General features: G+C 36.2%; 1 protein-coding gene across 2 annotated transcripts; it reads left to right on the top strand.

Annotated features, from left to right (window-relative positions):
* Window positions 1–1,056: 1,056 nt before the first annotated feature.
* On the top strand, window positions 1,057–16,925 carry LOC140758715 (uncharacterized). Of its 2 annotated transcripts, none has more exons than XM_073094978.1 (19): window positions 1,057–1,896; window positions 3,970–4,438; window positions 4,547–4,629; window positions 4,757–4,870; window positions 4,958–5,146; window positions 7,379–7,444; window positions 7,828–7,884; window positions 9,107–9,217; window positions 9,313–9,432; window positions 9,498–9,605; window positions 9,685–9,847; window positions 10,661–10,840; window positions 10,932–11,495; window positions 12,300–12,544; window positions 12,665–12,757; window positions 14,270–14,459; window positions 15,839–16,064; window positions 16,258–16,413; window positions 16,523–16,925. In XM_073094978.1, the coding sequence occupies exons 1-19, from the start codon at window positions 1,186–1,188 to the stop codon at window positions 16,614–16,616; spliced, it is 3,939 nt and encodes a 1,312-aa protein (XP_072951079.1). In that variant the 5' UTR covers window positions 1,057–1,185; the 3' UTR covers window positions 16,617–16,925. The 2 variants fall into 2 exon arrangements, with proteins under 2 accessions (XP_072951079.1, XP_072951078.1); XM_073094977.1 differs by having other exon boundaries at window positions 1,058–1,896; window positions 12,629–12,757.
* The last annotated feature ends 140 nt before the right edge of the window (window positions 16,926–17,065 follow it).

Genomic DNA, 17,065 nt, shown 5'->3' with positions numbered 1-17,065 from the left:
CATGCTCTAAATTAGTTATTTGTTATAGAGCAATACAAATGGCGTGTCTTCTTGCAAGGAGGATTCTCATGAAGTACTTTGGAATTTGTATGCATAATGAGTCTCATGTGAAGTGTTTTTCTTCTATCTCTTCTGGACTATGGATAGTTAACTCCACTGGCATCTAGATTATCTCCTCCTATATCTTAGTTTCTTATTATATATTTGGAGCAAGGTATTCTTCAAAAGCTATGCGAAGAGATATTCTCGCATGCAAGTTAATGTCCATCAGCATTATTGGCCATGAAACCTATGAGGGAAGGCCTTGAGAACAATGACGATAACAACAATGATGATGATGATGGTAATGATTGTTATGATAATAATGGCATCTGATGATAAAAGACTAGCTACAACAAGAGAAATAAAGATAAAACATAACCTTTTATGACGAATCAAATTCATCTTAATATGATGCTTGCCCTCGCAATCAATCTTTCCTACGTACTCATTCAACACTACAAGCTTGAAAAACTGTACAATGGCGCACCTCACACACCTGTGTTTCTTTCCTGCTAACTCTTAGCGCATTCCTCCTCTCAGAAACTCTGGTGATAGAGGACGGCAGCCGAGGAACTAATAATTTTATTGATGAATATGAACTTGTTTGCCGTCGATCCATAATTTATGAACATCATAGGTGTAACGAAGAGTGAGAATTTCGATATCTATTTCTACTTCTCCGAAACTTTCTTCTAGCCATAGCCATTGTTCCACCGTGTTGTTTCGTATAGCGTAAAGAAAGTCTGGGCTTTGTCCTAAGAGATTATTGTTTTATTAGTTATGGAAATAATTTTATTTGAATAAATACTTATAGATGCATATAGCGATATAAAAATATAAATTAACAATAGGAACATGAATTAAGAATATCATACATTTTGGTATTAAAATTGGGATAATTTATTTCAGTAAAAAAAATTCGAAGAGGCATGACCAGATTCTATTATTCTCGTATGGAGACTTAAGCTGCCAATAGAAGAAAGCCACGTAATAAATTGTAGTAATCCCAACAATCACACGTACAGACAATCCACACACCAATTCGAACGAACACCATATCCGTTTTCCCGCTCCTCCCCCAGTAAAATTCCAAAAGAGCCCCTCTCTTTCCGACACCACTCTCCTCTCTCATCTCCGGACCCAATGGATCGACGCCGCCGGACGCCGGCGGAGGCGGCGGCGGCGCGGCGAAACGCTGCCGTATCTCCTCCATCCTCCCCTCCTTCTCCTTCTATTTCCCCTAACCTTTTCCGCGACGTCTCCAACTACAAAACCCCCTACCCATCCTTCCGAAACCCTAACCCTATTTCCCCTTCTCCTCTCCCCCTCTTCTTCACCGCCTCAAAGAACGCCCCTTCCTCCTCAACCTCCTCCACCAATGCCACCTCCACCTTCCGCCGTCGCCCCTCCTCCTCCGCCGCTGCCGCCTCGCGCCGCCTCAAGGCACTCGAACTCGAGCAATCTAAGTCCTCCCACAAGGCCCAGATCTGCCGTGAGAAGGCTTTGAAATCCTTCTCCAGATCCCTCACCTCCTGGCTGAATCTACTCTTCTCGAACCCTAGGGCTTGCGGCTGCGATCTTGGAGTCCCGAACCGGGAGGACGATGTAGTTTCGAGGGGGAAAAGGGAGAGCTTGGAAGGGGAGAGGGAAATGGGGGTGGGTGGGCAATGGAGGGGCCCTAAGAGGAGGAGAGATGGTGTAGAGAAGGGGCGGCTATCGTCAGCTATGTATGCATATTTGGAGGTGTCGTTGAAGGATGTTTGTAGCTTGGAGGATGTGAAGGAGAGGATGGAAAGGTATATGAGCAGGGAGGGTTGCAGAGATGTTCTTTTGATGATGTATCAAGTTTGCAAGGTCAGTGGATAAGTTACTGTTTTTCCGATTTCGGACACTTTCTTCTTGCTCAGATTAATTTCATGTTTTAGAAGGCGGATTTAGCATAAGTTGGAATAGACAAGCGTCAAACTAAGATTCGAAAAATCGGGGTCGGGATCGGGATCGGCCTTTTGGAAAAATGATATGTATCGGTAGGATCGGCCATATTAATTGCCTAGATCGGATGGGATTTTTTAATTACGTAAAATTCTAAAATTTATTTTAAAAAAATTCTAAAAATTAAAAAAAAAAAAAGAAAATAAAGAAGGAAAAACCTATGATACAATGAAAGAGATTAGAAAGAGAGTGAGTGGAAGACAACCAAACAAAAGAAAGAAAAGTCATAGTGTAGTGAGAAGAAAAATAAAGAGTGAAAGAAATAAAAAAAAAACTAAGAGAGAAATAAAGAAATAAATTAAAAATTTATATACAGGAGTCTGTCGGAGTTAGATTTGTGTTGTCGGAATTTGTTGAAGCTAGATCTTTCCGTAAGAGAAACAATTGTTATATGGTAAGGAGAGAAAAAGAGAGAGAGTGAGGAGTGAGAGAGAGAGAGTTCGGATCGGGCCTAGATTGGGATCTTATTCGGTCGATCCTGATCCGACGAACCATGATTTAAACTTTAAGCCCCCATCACTTCAGGAATATATTCTAGAATATAACTTTTTATTCTAAAATATAACTCTTTATTCTGAAATAACAGTGAAACACCATAATATCCTCATTTTAGAATACAAATACTATTCATCAAAATTATATTTTATATCACACATTACTAATTTAACATTGATACTTGTCCTATCAAATTACTTTATATCAAATCAAATAATATTTGTGGTAATTTTATAAATACTTTTTTCTATTTTTTCATTTTATATCACATTAAAGGTAAATATTACACCCTTATTTTATAATACAAGTCAACACAAGAATAATTATTCTTGGAGTAAAAACCTTACTTTAGAAAAAAATTAGGAATACCTATTCTAGAATTGACCTTATTCCTAAAGTAAACGAGGCATGAATAATAAGCTAGTTAAATTAAAAGTTTTTTTTTTTTAAAACCTTTTCTTCAAGGCGTGTCTTCAAATAACCTTAGTTTGTCAGATCTCTCCATGCAAAAATTGTTGTTTATCTATACTGTATTATTGTGATTATTTGATATTAGTAGGTGCTATATTGTCTGAAGGCCAATAGATGGAGACCAGAGGAGACTGAGGATGAAAAGGGGCACATGTGTTGTAGGATAAGCATTAGCTGTTAGAGGGAAATCATTGTAGGTGGTGGCTGATTGGAGTAAAAAAAGAATAATTTAGGTTCTTGACGGATAACATTCTAGTCATCCACTTAAATCATTGGATACCTAGGAACTTTGAGTTTATTGTATGCGTTAACACTGACATGTTTAACATCTAGAATTTCTCTAGTGAGTTTAGGCTAGTCCAAGCTCAAGATCGCTTGATTATATTCATGTTTTCATTTTTCTAGTCCTGAACCAAAGCCTAATGACCTTTTGACCCTTGAATCTGATAACATATTTGATCAATCATCTTGTGGTCTGGACAAATAGATCTAATAGTAAGCGATGTACCTGCTTTGAGAATCAAGGCCTATGTTTTACTGCCCTTTTATCTTTATTTGTCAAACTTCTAGAGTCTTTGCCTTGTTCCGTGTATTTAAGATGTCAGTCCGACCAGTCCAAAGCTTTCACCTATTTGAGCTATCTCTTAGCTAAATCCTTGAGCTCTCTCCATAATCAACTCTCACAAAGACTCACACCCATCCTCTAGTCAAGTGGCAAGCCCAGATTTGCACTCAAAAGGCACGAGACACTATAAAGCTCTAGTTGGCCAAAATCAATCCAACCGTTTAGACTACAACACCCAATGTCAAGTTCACCGTTCTTCTTTGTTTCAGCCTGTCTCTGGGTTTTTTTTCAGAGAATTCTATCCTAGGGTTGTGACAGACATTTATGTAACTACCTATTTTATGTGTATAGTATTGGCTATATAGACATAATCAACTTTTAATTCTAATGAATCTACATTTCAGAACATCGACAATGGCAGATTGAAAATGAAAGTCATTTGTCCAATTGCAACTGATCTTAGGCTGAAGGAGAAATCAACTAGAGTCCTCATGTGTTACAATCCAGTGTGGCTTAGAATTGGATTGCATATTGTACTCGGTGGTGATTCGGTATTGCAGAATGAGAAAAGAAAAGGGGAGCAGGAGGATCTTTTCATAAAAATGATCATAGAGAAGCAGCTCTTTTCTCATATGGGTATCGCAAAAGCTTTTTCTTACAGTAAGTTGGTTGAGGGTCTCCACAGACCGGGCTATTTCGAATCTCTTGGAAATATCATACTGAAGAGACTTCTATTGCTTGTATCGTCACTGGACAGAGCTAAAACTGAAAGTTCTCTTCCTGTAAATTATGGAATTGATGGTGTAGATGGTGGTTCTGCTCCGTTATTTTGTTGCCATTCTCATATTAAATCAAGCCGACAAATTATTTATGGTAAGATCTAGAAATTTCATCTCCTTTAGGTTCTCTTCATTGACCAAGATGCAACCAATTTATACTTGTGGTTTGTATCATTTGCCTTTCTTTTCTCCTATATCTCAGAGTGCTTAGCAGAGGTAATGCATGGAGAAGGTGATCTTCTTTCCCATCTCACAATTCTGGGATTCAAACTAAGCTATCAGCAGGTATTGTTAAGATTTTATGCTACTAACATATTCTATGTTGCTACTCTTAGTGTAAAGCATTATTTAAATATGATTTATAATTAATGCCTTTTATGTCTTTATCCTTTTGTAATTGTTACAAATACAGTTCCCTCTTTCTGAATACGATTTTACCATAAGAAACTTATTTGAAGATCTTCAAGATGGCATACTGCTTTGCAGAGCTACTCAACTCTTGCTATCTGAGGCATCACTAATCTCAGTATGGTCCTCTTAATGCCACCCTAGTTATTGTTATACAAATCATATTTTCTTTCAATATATAATTTGGTATCTTTCTCATGTCCAGAAATTAATTACTCCATGTGATACTCATAAGAAGAAAATCCAGAATTGCACTGTTGCTCTTCAATATCTCAAGAAGGCTGGTGTTCTGTTATCTGATGGAGATGGAATTGTGATAGAAGCAGAGGACATTACCAATGCGGACAAAGAGCTGATACTGTCGTTGCTCTGGAATATGTTTACTCATTTACAGGTCTGTTTGTGTAAGATTTTTATCTTATTTGTGCCATGTATCTTTCCATTTATTTAATGTATTTGATGATTGAGTTTGCAATTGTACCCTGACGAGTTTAAAGTGTTTTTGTACCATTATTCTTTGTTTGCAAGTCAATTTTTGGGTTCTACATTAGATATTTAATGCAGTCCTCGTTTCGCATATGATGTGGGAGTAAAAGTAATGGTAGATGCTGTATTACTTTTTACATAAACGAGAGATGTACCTGCTTCAAATAAAACTCATTAATGTTTGAATTTTTGTGAATTGGTGGTTCACCTCTCCCAAGTTGAAACCCTTTTGTTCCTTTCAGTTCTCTTTTGTAAGCTTATAGGTGACCTTACACTTAATTTCTATGCTTTATTTTTACCCTATTTGAATACAAAGTAGCATCATGACTTACTAATGTACTAAGGGGAGTACCAATTGAAAGCATGCTCCTACTTCATGTAAAGCTAATAAAAATTGCAACTAAATAGAGACGGATTTGGCTTTTAATAAAATTTATTTTGGTGTCCTCTAAAGATTGTTTTATTAGAGAAAAAAGTAAGGATTTTACAAATTGCACCCTATATTTTTCCTATTATCTGATTAACACTTCAATTTTTAGGATTTTGTGACTCGATTCCTCTTTTTTCGTTATAATTTTTATATAATATTCTGAGTTTATTTAACTTAACCATATTCAAACATAAGAGTGATGCGGATGGATTGATTGAACCTCCTCGAGACTTGAGTGCTGATCGACTTGGGTCTTATTTATTGCTTTATTTATTTTATTGCATTTGGTGCTGGTTCGAGTTAGCCGATTATGCTTTATTAATTGGAGTTGCTTTGTATTTGGTGTCGTGTTATATTCAACCCAAAGGGGTAGCCTAAGGATCAAATCATTACGTCTGGATAGCCACTTATTTGAATTATCGAGTAGTTAGACTAGAGCTTGAGCTCCTTCTCCTAAATCCTACTCCTATCCTTCTTGCATCGACCCCTCCTAGGCTGGTCTTGGCCCGAAACCCCCTTCGTTAGGCCATACCACGCATAACATCCCCAAAACTCCCCCAAACCACATCTTCGACATTCAACCACTATTCGGCCGATATCTTAAGATCTAATTAACCAAATCTTATGATTTTGGATTTATTGAAAAGCTCTCTTCAAGAGCGATAACAAATTTTGAGAGATTCCAACAGGTAGATCTTCTATAATTGCTTTTGCAAGGTTCACCCTAGAATCTCTCTAGAGATCGTTGCAGATCGGACCGGGTTGGTTCTTATCAATTGGTATCGGAGCATATCAGTCTTTGACTGTGGATCGTGGTGAACTCTAGGCTTCCACATCTGGCCAATAAGAGGCAACGACCATCGAGCTACCACCTAGCGACTCATAGCCCCGGCAAAGTCAGGTCCGAACACCAGTTCATCGGATCAGATCTTGGAGTTCACGTAGAGAAATTAACAACAAATCATGGAGCGTATGTATGCAACCCAATACAATAGAGATGCTTATGCAGATCCTCCTCAACCCAGCAGCAAGAGTCTTTTGAAGACATACTGCAGTGGAAACGGGCTGAATCTCTCGCTCCTACCTGCAGTTGGCTTGGACGGAGGGGCCTTCTCTTTTGAGAGCCTCTCCTCCCCGACCCTCAGGAGCCACAATCGGACCACCAGGAGGATAGGTTGAGACTCAACCTGATTAGGTAGATAAGCGCCCTAGGGCCCGGCCCGGTGAGCTTCCCCACCCGTGGACAACTTCGAGTCTGACAGTGAGCTTGATCCGATGGTCGAGCATCGGTTCAGACCGCAGCAAGCATTAGATTATCCTCTGGTAAGGTTCTATATCTTGATGATTAGAGGGGCATTCTAATGCACTAGGTTCTTGCCAATTTGGGGTTTGCAAAGGGCAACTAACTCTCTGGAGGTAACCTAATTATCCTATCTAGAATGCAGTAGTGGATAATCAACCTACAGGTTCCAAAGTGCTTGGTACTCATAAGACTATAAGAGTACTGTTCTTCTAGCATTGGTGTTCACAAACTTGAAAATAGTGATCGGTAACTGGGCTCTATTTCATGATGATTCTTTTATATCCTTGCTGTGTTTTTTTCCTTATCTTTTAGGTGCTCATAAAAATGGTGAATGTTATTTTTTGCAAGTTTATCCATTGTCTTTGGATTATAAAATAATACATGAAATGCTGGATTGTCTTCTGCAGTTGCCCTTACTAGTTGAGAGATCTTCACTCGTTGGCGAAATAACAAGGTTAAAATCATCTGATATGGTGTGTATTCTGCTTTGTACTTCAAAATTTCTGCTGAAATTAGCTTACTTTGGCTACTTAAGATTATTGTTACCTTTTCTCCTATTAGACATAATTAGAAGCATTTAGATGGTTGTATCAAAGATTTAGGGCACAACTTAACTTCGTCTATTTAAGGATTTAGATTTAGAGGCCTTTAGTTGTCTAGCAGAATCAGCTTTCTTAGCCGTTCCTTTATTTCATGAAACAATAACATGACCCAATCTATCCAAACATTTCAACTGCTGAAGCAAACTGGAATCATTACCTTCTAGTGAAGTAATAGTTTTGATTCTTTTTGCATACTAACTCCTGATTGAGCTCTGGTTCGTCTCTTCACTTTTTCCTATTATCTTGATTCTCAGGATCTCCTGAAGTACAACACAATGACACATACAGCATTGCTTCTTGAGTGGATTCAGGTACTTCTGTTTACAATCAAGGTTTTTGTTCTGGTCATCAATGCACACTCCTCTTTGTCAATATATTATACCTTGGTTTAGTGTCATTCATCTTGGCTACCTTATTTTCAAATTATGCAACAAAAACCTTGCAACTTGTTCTTCAGTTGGAAGACAAATATATAATCCAGGAATCATACATATAAATTAGTTTGCTGTATTCTTTATTTGTTATTGTCTATTCCACCTTTTCAGTTTTCTTAAATGTACCCTTTTGAAATGATACTAGGACAAATTGGAAAACTGAGGGAGAAAGTTAAAACTGAATAATAGTGCTCCGCATTAAAATGAAACAGATTCTGAGACCAGTACGACCTCATTCCAAATTGCAGGAACTGTAGATCGTTGTATAATCACTATGTACCGCAATAGCCATGAGTTAACATGGCCTAGTGGCTAATGCCTAATATGCCTCATTTCAGACTTTTTGACTCAAATCGACTGGAAAGGCCAAGAGCAACCCTAACATCTTATGCAGGTTTAATACTTATCATTTGAATTATAACAAATGGCTAGTAGATGTATTTTTTCTAAGAAAAGTGAGTTATTTAACGTTTCTTTGGTTTTAGCATTCTATATGATGGGTTTCTAGCGAGAAGAAACCATTGTTTTAGAAAACGGTTGTGCTGATTACCTAGATACTCACCTTAGGTGTAAGTGGAACCAACTGGACCTCCTAGGCGTCTTACTATTTTCTTAGTATTTTACATCATGGGCTTTCAAGCTGGCTCAGATTAAGTCTGACCCAAATGTGACTGCGGTCCTTCGTCTTCCTTCTCCCCTTTTCCTTGAGTTGGAACTACTGCCCAGCTCTCCTCTCCTATCCTACATAATGCTGGAAATATCATCATGAACTAACATGGTGGGAGAAACAATATTGTGAATATGTTTAAGAAGCTTATTTTATATTGTCCTCTGTTCTTTTTTCATGTTCAGATTTTGGACATCTTTAAGCTTCTTTCCATTTGGTAAGATTTAAATTCCATATTTGACACCAGGAGTATTCATTTGATTAATGGCCATCTAAACTTCACATTTCTGATTTATCCCATGTCCACAGTATTTCATGGGCTGCCCTACGATCCACATTTATGCACTCTCAGTTTGCAAGATAACTTACTTCAATGAACACTAGTATTTTCTTTTGTTTTTAATATGACGTCTACTTGTACTTCTCCTACAGGTAGTTTATAGCGCAAAGGCTGAGAGTCCGTCTTCTCTGCTAGACGGGGATGCGATATGTTGCCTGATCAACTATTATTTGAACATCAACCATCATGGCTTCTCACTAAAGGTTGACTTAGTGGCATCTATCCTGATTCACTATCACTTCTTTATTTTCCCTTCATTACTGCTTCACTCTATCTTTGTATTTTGTTGAATTGTCAGGAAAACCAAAACGGGTATACTAAAGAATTAAACAAATGTCTTTATGCTGATTCTTCTATTGCCATCTGCAAATCTCTTGCAGTTCATAGGATCAGCGAACTGCCAAGTGATCTTCTCAAGGTAGGACATGGATCATTTGCGCATCATCCAGGTTTTCTTTGCTGATGCTTTTGTTTACTCGTCAGATATTGCCATTAAGTGACATTCTGGATAATGATGCATCCATGGAGGAAAGGAGTGTCATAATTCTCCTTGCTTTCTTATTTCCACAACTGATTAACAGTAAAAAAATGGTAAGTTTCTGTTCATTTGTCTCCATTTGTGGCATATGTTACTAAAATGTGCATAAATTTCATGCTTTATAAACTGTAGGACCATTTAAGAAAGACCATAACTAGACGATCAGAGTATCAAAGTCCAGGTATTAAGCTTACAGCTATTTCTCAAACACCTATTTCTTCAAGTGGTTCATTTAGAAGATGCAGCTCCCAAGGAAAGAATGAACCAAAATGTGTTTCTTCACAGAATGAGGAAGGTCTGGTAAATATATGTTTAAAAGTTCATTCTTTTCCCCTAGTTACTAGAAGGGAGATTCACCTAAGAAATTCATTGTCATACATGATTGAATTTAGATGAATCTGTTTATCACTTTACTGTTTACATAATAAATCTTCAATTTTAGATGCCATATTTCACTATGAATCATGTTACTAGCAAACTTTGGCATGTTTGTATTGTTTGTAACTTTATTTTGACTGGAAAAAGTGATTGATGAGAACTTTTTTCTACACTGACCTTTTCTTGGAATTTCACCTTGAAATACAACACTTCCTCATTTACTTGATGTAGATATGCTGAGTTGTTCTAAATCCTTTAGACTGTTATATTTACTTCTGAGATGTTGCATTAAAATTGTTTTCATGCGATCAAGGTGCATTTCTCTGTTTTGGTGTTAGAGCTAGTTTTCAGATGGTAAATTTGCACAGAATAAAAGGGCTTAACAAATATGACTTCTCCTTCCATATACTTGCAAGAGATCAACTGGAAATAGTTCTCTGAATGCTGTTGTGAGTTCTATAACTGCTCTGTTTGGTGTTGTTTAGTCGATTAATAGTCTTAGCATATAACAAAGGGGGTCAGAACCAAAAGAAATTTGATTGTATTTTGTGGTGGACCACTGGCAATAATTCTATGATAAAATCTTGAATGCAATATTTGCTTAATTATGGTGGGTAAGAAACAATCTCCTAGTTGTTGAATTTTATGTTAATAATTTCATTGGCATCTCGGATTATAAATATCCTCAATCCTTTTCTTGTTTAACGTTGGGCTATGTTCTTTCTTCCAGAACAAGCTGCAATGGTTATACAATGCCATATTAGAAAAATCAATGCGCGAACCAAGTTTTTGAAGATGAAAATTGCAACATCTCTTCTGCAGTCTGCCATCCGTGCTTGGTTAGCCGTGACTTTGATTAATAAATTTGACTCTGTCAATGGTGCTTGCTCCGTGCTACAGGCATTATCTGGTAAGTACTATTTGCAAATGTGTCCATAGGATTCTTTTTTTTTTGGTGACATTTTAGCACTACTGACATCTAAATTTTACAACTACTTCAGGAAACTACTATGGATATTTCAGGTTCATGATGGAAAGACATTACTTTGTGCGCACGAAAAAATCTGTTCTGTTGATTCAGAAGGCAGTGAGGGTTTGGATTGCAAGAAGGCAGCACAACGAGGGAACTGAACCTTCACAGAGCAATAAATTCTCAGACAATTTACGTGCATCCACTTATATGCAGTCATATAATTGTGGCGGGATTGCCAGTTGCAGGAGTACATCTTTGAATGCTCGGTTCCAGAGTCATCTAGTCCTACATGACGATGCAGATATCCTTCAGCGTCAAAAAATTATGGCCGCTAAAACAATACAACTTGCATGGAAAAGATATGTATATCATAAAATTCTCTTGGAGAAAATTTCTGCTGCAGTTAGAATACAGAGTCAATGGCATGGCTATTCCATAAGGAGGTGCTTTATAAGCCAGGTCCAAGCAGTCATAGATATCCAGGCTACAGTTCGATGTTTTTTGTGTCGGAAGGCATTTAAACGTTGTCATCTTGCCACCATAGTGATCCAACGATTTGCCAGGGGGTGGCTAGCTCGAAAGAAGCTGTTAGGTTTAGCACTTCACTTAGCATGAAGCTATTTATACTTATAGATGATTTATTAGTATGCTTTTTATTTATTTTATAGATGTTTTGGAAAGCGGCTGCATAGACTGCATATGTGGCTACATAGGCGGTGGCGGTGGCGGTGGGTCAACTGCCCCACATATCATTATGTGGTTTTCATATGCCGTTCAATCACATATAGAGTTATAGACCACATATACAGATTGTATACACATGCATTTGCACATTGTATACACATATGCGCTGACATATTGACTGCATACACATTTGTGCTTGCATACTGACTGCATACACATAAGCACTCGCATATTGACCTGCATATTCGCCACATATGCATATGCTCTCTCTCATATATATATATATATATATATATATATGAAAACGTTATGTTGTAATATTGAGATATCTATAGCCCTTTATAGTAATTTTGTATTGATTCATTTTGTTAGTGTAACTTATCATACTTGAAAATATTTATTCTGATTATATAAGTAAAAAATAGCATTCCTTAGTGGCTAAAATATTATGAAGATGTTTATCGATATTTTACTTTGCAGCTTTTACCTATTTATTAGCTTAATATGCTAAAAGATCCAAGAAACTAGATAGGTAAATTATATACAAGTTATTTTTAATATTTTTTATTGCTAGATTATGCGCCAGCCTTTTATGCACTCACATATTACATTGATGCTATGCAGTCAGATGATCGCCTGCATACTTTGGGCACTTTTTAAACATTGATTTTCTATTCTATAAAATTCTCAATTAAGAGTCTCACCTATGCAGGTGCTTATTCCCTGCAATCAGATTGGCAGCACCTTAGAATTAATGATATGTATAGTGCCGGGTCAATAAAAAGTATTGAACTGAAGATTGTATTGCACTCAATTTTGATGTTACAAAGATGGTGGAAGCAAGTTTTGTCCCACAGATCTAGAATGAGGTCAGCCATTTTGATTCAATCAGCCATACGTGGTTGGATTTCTCGTAGAGATGCTGATAAATTGTGCTGTGGCATCTCTATTATTCAAGTAGGTCAAATTTCGGCTTCTTTTTATACTATGCATAGTTGCCTTAGGAACATACCTATATATAGTAAAAAATTTCATTTGCAGAGATGGTGGAGAAATTTCTTATTCCTTAAATCGCAGAAAAGGTCAGTGCTCATTATTCAAGCTTATGTGCGTGGTTGGATAGCTCGAAGAGCAGCGGTTAGAGAAAAGAAGCGCATTGTTGTAATCCAAGTAAGTGTTTAATCTGTCATTTGCCAATGTCTTATATATTTTTCATAATTTATGGGTAAGGATGAAAGTTGCAGATCATGTAATCATATATATATATATATATATTAGTCTTGGACTTGTAGCACCACTTGATAAAGAAGTAAAGAATCCCATATATGATTACCATCTGAAACCTCCTTTATGTGCCTATAATTGAGTGTAGTTATACAATTAAGTTATTAGATACTTGTAGTCTTTATTACCTAGATGTTCCAGTTTTGAGGTTTCTTAGATGTAGACATTCTGGATGTTTGAGTATGATCCAATTTGGTGTTTCATTAATGAATGCACTAGACAGAAGTATTGGCACTAGAAAACTTTTTCGAGTTTTATCTATTAGGCCTTGTTTACTTTAAGAATAAAGTTAATTTCAAAATAAGTATTTCTCTTCGTTATTCCTAACATGAGGTCTTTATTTTAGAATAACTATTTTATTTTCACTTGTATTCTAGAATAATGGTGTAATACTTATTTTTTGATGTGATATAAAGTAAATGAAAAGATAGAAAAATGATATCTTTTTTTTATAAAATTACCATAAATATCATTTGATTTAAAAAAAGTATGTTGATGAGATAGATATTAAGGGTAAACTGGTAATTGAGTTAGTGTGTAGTATAAGATGTAATTTTGATAAATAATATTTGTATTTTGAAATGTGGTTATTATGATGTTTAGCTGTTGTTCTGAAATAATGAGTTGTATTTCAGAATAAGAAAAACATTATTCCTAAAGTGAACAGGGCTTTAAGTATTAACACTTTTAGAAGGTGCACTCTCTACTTTTCATTTGTACCTATTGTATATTTGATATTTGTATATTTGTAGTTAGCTTAGGGTTCAACACATTCAAGTGCCACTTTGTTTTTCTTATAAAATTCCAGTGTAAACCACTTGCCTCATAAATATTGGTACTTGTCATCTTTTGTAATATAGCTAAAAGAAGAATGATAACTTGCTGCAAATTCAAAATTGTGTTTTACTTCTTCCTCTTTGCAATTTATGGTAGTCTGTCATTGTGAAGTTTTCAGTCTTTCCATTATATATTTTACCCATTTTATACCAATTATTATTTTGATGGAGACCTGCAAAATATTTGCCTTATTCAAGCTTTGTTCTTTTCCTCCCACCGTAATTCACTATAATCACGCTGTACTTCTGCTTTTGGTTCTTGTCATAAGATGAATGACACTCACACATACATATAGAGTTGGATAAGGCGGATTAGTCATCATGCTACTATGTATTGGAAAACAGCAGGTTCCTTTATATAAGCTCTTGTAAAGTAAATTTAATTTTCTCATTTGTCAATTTTTGTATTTTTACTTATTGGGAAAATTTGAATCATGATGGACTTTGTTAGTCCTTACTCTGCTTAACAGTGTTCTGATTGAGCTCTCAAATATGTGCTCTCTACCTTTACCTTATGCTACTTTCCTTGCTTCACTCATGTTACCTTTTCTCTTGTCGACAGTCTTATTGCAAAGGCTACCTTGCTAGGAAACATTCAAAGCAACAGGTTTCTGACCTACGGTACAGGCTACAGAAATGTGCTGCTAATGTGGATGATGGCATGCGCTTAATTAACAGATTAGTTGCTGCAGTTTCACAACTCCTTGCTTGCAGAAGTATTAGCAGCATTCGACAAACTTGTGCAACATTAAGTAAGTTTATTCTTTTCTTTTCTTTTTTTTATTTACTTCCATAGAAAAGTTCTTTAACATTTATTTAGGAAGTTTTTTTAATGGATGTGTTTTTCCAAATGATTATCTCTATAATATGAAAGATAAAACTAAATCTCTAATTATCTAAATGATTATCTCTATAATTTATTTTTATTTAATAAATTTTAGGTTGTTACAACTATGGTTCGTCGGATCGACTGATTCTGATTCAGGCTTGATTCGAACTCTCTTTCTCTTTTTCACTCTTTTTTTCTCTTTTTCTCTTTCCTTATATAACCATTGTTTCTCTTATAGAGAGATTTAGCTTCCGCGAGCTCCAGTATATAATTTTTTAATTTATTTTTTTATTTTTCTCTCAGTTTTTTTATTTCTTCCACTCTCTTTCTTTTTCTTCTTTTTTTTTTCTTCTTCACTACACCATGGTATCTTTCTTTTCAGTTTTCATTTGCACTATAGTTTTCTTTTCTTTATTTTCTTATTTTTGGTAATTTTTTCTAAACTTTTAGAAGTTTTCCTGTATTTTAAAATAATTTTTAGAATTTTATGTAATTGAAAAGTCCAATCCGATCTAGGTGACCAATACGGCCAATCCGGCCGATAGATATCATTTTTCCGGAAAGCCGATTCCGATTTTTCGAACCTTGGTTTAAACCTTGATGCTTTTCTGTTTCAATTTATGCTAAATCTGCCTTCTTAAACATGAAATTAATCTGAGCAAGAAAGTGTCCAAAATCGGAAAAATAGTAACTTAGCCACTGACCTGGCAAACTCAATACATCATCAAAAAAGAACATCTTTGCAAGCCTCCCTTCTCATATACCTTTCCTTCCTCTCCTTCACATCCTCCAAGCTACAAACATCCTTCAACGACACCTCCAAATATGCAAACATAGCTGATGATAGCCGCCCCTTCTTTGCACCATCTCTCCTTTTTGGTAATTTTTTTTCTAAGTTTTTAGAAGTTTTCCTGCATTTTATTTTTAAATAATATTTAGAATTTTACGTAATTAAAAATTTCTATCTAATCTAGGCGATCGATACAGCCGATATGTATCGATTTTTCGGAAGGCCGATCTCGATCTTGATGTTTCCAACCTTGGTTACAACTGCTGCAAAAAATAACTATATTCAGCACACCATATTAAAATTCTTTTTACTTCCCCACTTGAAAGCTCTGTAATGTAACCTCAGCTGCTTTCCTAACACATATTACCATCAAAACTTGTTCTTACATTCTGAGATGTAAACCATGATATTATATTTCTTTTTTCCATCCCCTTGGAACTGTTATGATGTTAGCCTATAAAATCACATTAATCTATTGGCAATTAGATTTCTCCCTTACTTTGGTCCTGCAGGTATTGCTTCAGCGCATTCACAGAAGTGCTGTGAAACATTGGTGGCTGCTGGTGCGGTAGAGATTTTACTAAAGCAAATCCACTCACTTAATCGTGGGATCCCCGACCAGGAAGTCCTGAAACATGTACTCTCTACACTGCGGAACATATCACAAGACCCAAAACTGCTACAAGTGTTAATTGACACCCCTCAGTCTGTGGAAATTATCTTTCAAGAATTACTAAGGTTATTCCTGGATGATTTTACATACATCACAACTTTCATCCATCATTGTCAGCTAACATATCCAGGCGCCATGTTGTTCACCTTTTGTGTCTTTTAGGTTATGTTAGCTTTGAATTACTGCAATGCTGGCTAAAATCTCTATTGCACTTTTTGTTTCTCATTCAATATTTCCCTTCTTGATTTATTGCCTCAGGAATAAAACAGATGGATTTTCTATTGCATGTGATCTTCTGAAGAAACTTTGTGCTGTAAAAGAAGGCCTCGAAGCTACCCGTAAATTATACGGCCATGTTCGAAGGCTAAGCATTCTTGCTCAAGCTCTTGAAAGGAAGATAGAGCTTGACAAGAGGTTAGTAAAAATTTTCATATCAGTTGGTTTTTCTGCCTGCTCTTGTGCATAACCTATCATGTGGACCTATTGTATTATCCTTCATCCCTTGCTATCTCCTCTCATGTAGGACCGCTCGGTTAGGAGCTGGAAGAGACCTTATTGCACAAAGGCATAGAGAGGCTACTGATCTCTTAGTTCTAATAGTTGATAGTCGCCAATGAAGCTTAAAACCGTTGTGTTCTTATCTTTTCCTTTTTGAGGCAAATAAGTTTTTGCCAGTATAGAGCTAGCAATGCCTGTGTCATCAAACTGTTTCTGATAGTGGTGCTTTAGCAAACTGATGCAACATACCGAAGCTGTCTCATTTGTTCCTCTTTAAGAAAACTGGGTAGTCAAAAGGCTGCTGTGTCATCTATGTTTGTCTTGTCTTTTATAACTGTTATGTATATAGTGATTGTAAGCTACAACTCACAGAGATTGACTTGGATAGTTTAACATGATACCTGAAGTGACAGTAGTACTGTAAAGCAACACCCAACCAAAGGTTTACTTTCTACACAATTTACTCTGTTCACAGCATACACTGCTGAGATAGCTAATATCCAACATCTTTCTCAGCATTCAGAGCTTGCTGCTCTGACAAAGGGAGGATTGTGCTTATATCTGACTG

This window comes from Typha angustifolia, chromosome 4 (genome assembly GCF_048772165.1).
Source record: "Typha angustifolia cultivar Huaian chromosome 4, ASM4877216v1, whole genome shotgun sequence".
NCBI classification, from domain to species: domain Eukaryota; kingdom Viridiplantae; phylum Streptophyta; class Magnoliopsida; order Poales; family Typhaceae; genus Typha; species Typha angustifolia.
Note: the sequence above shows the minus strand (reverse complement) of the source record. Positions and strands in the feature narration are given on the sequence as shown.

What these genes read in the sequence shown, in the direction of transcription:
- LOC140758715 (XM_073094977.1), top strand. Translation starts at nt 1,186, where the DNA reads ATGGATCGACGCCGCCGGACGCCGGCGGAGGCGGCGGCGGCGCGGCGA. An exon ending in TGATGTATCAAGTTTGCAAG is followed by an intron (nt 1,897 to 3,969) that starts GTCAGTGGATAA and finishes TCTACATTTCAG; the next exon opens with AACATCGACAATGGCAGATT. An exon ending in GGTTAAAATCATCTGATATG is followed by an intron (nt 7,445 to 7,827) that starts GTGTGTATTCTG and finishes CTTGATTCTCAG; the next exon opens with GATCTCCTGAAGTACAACAC.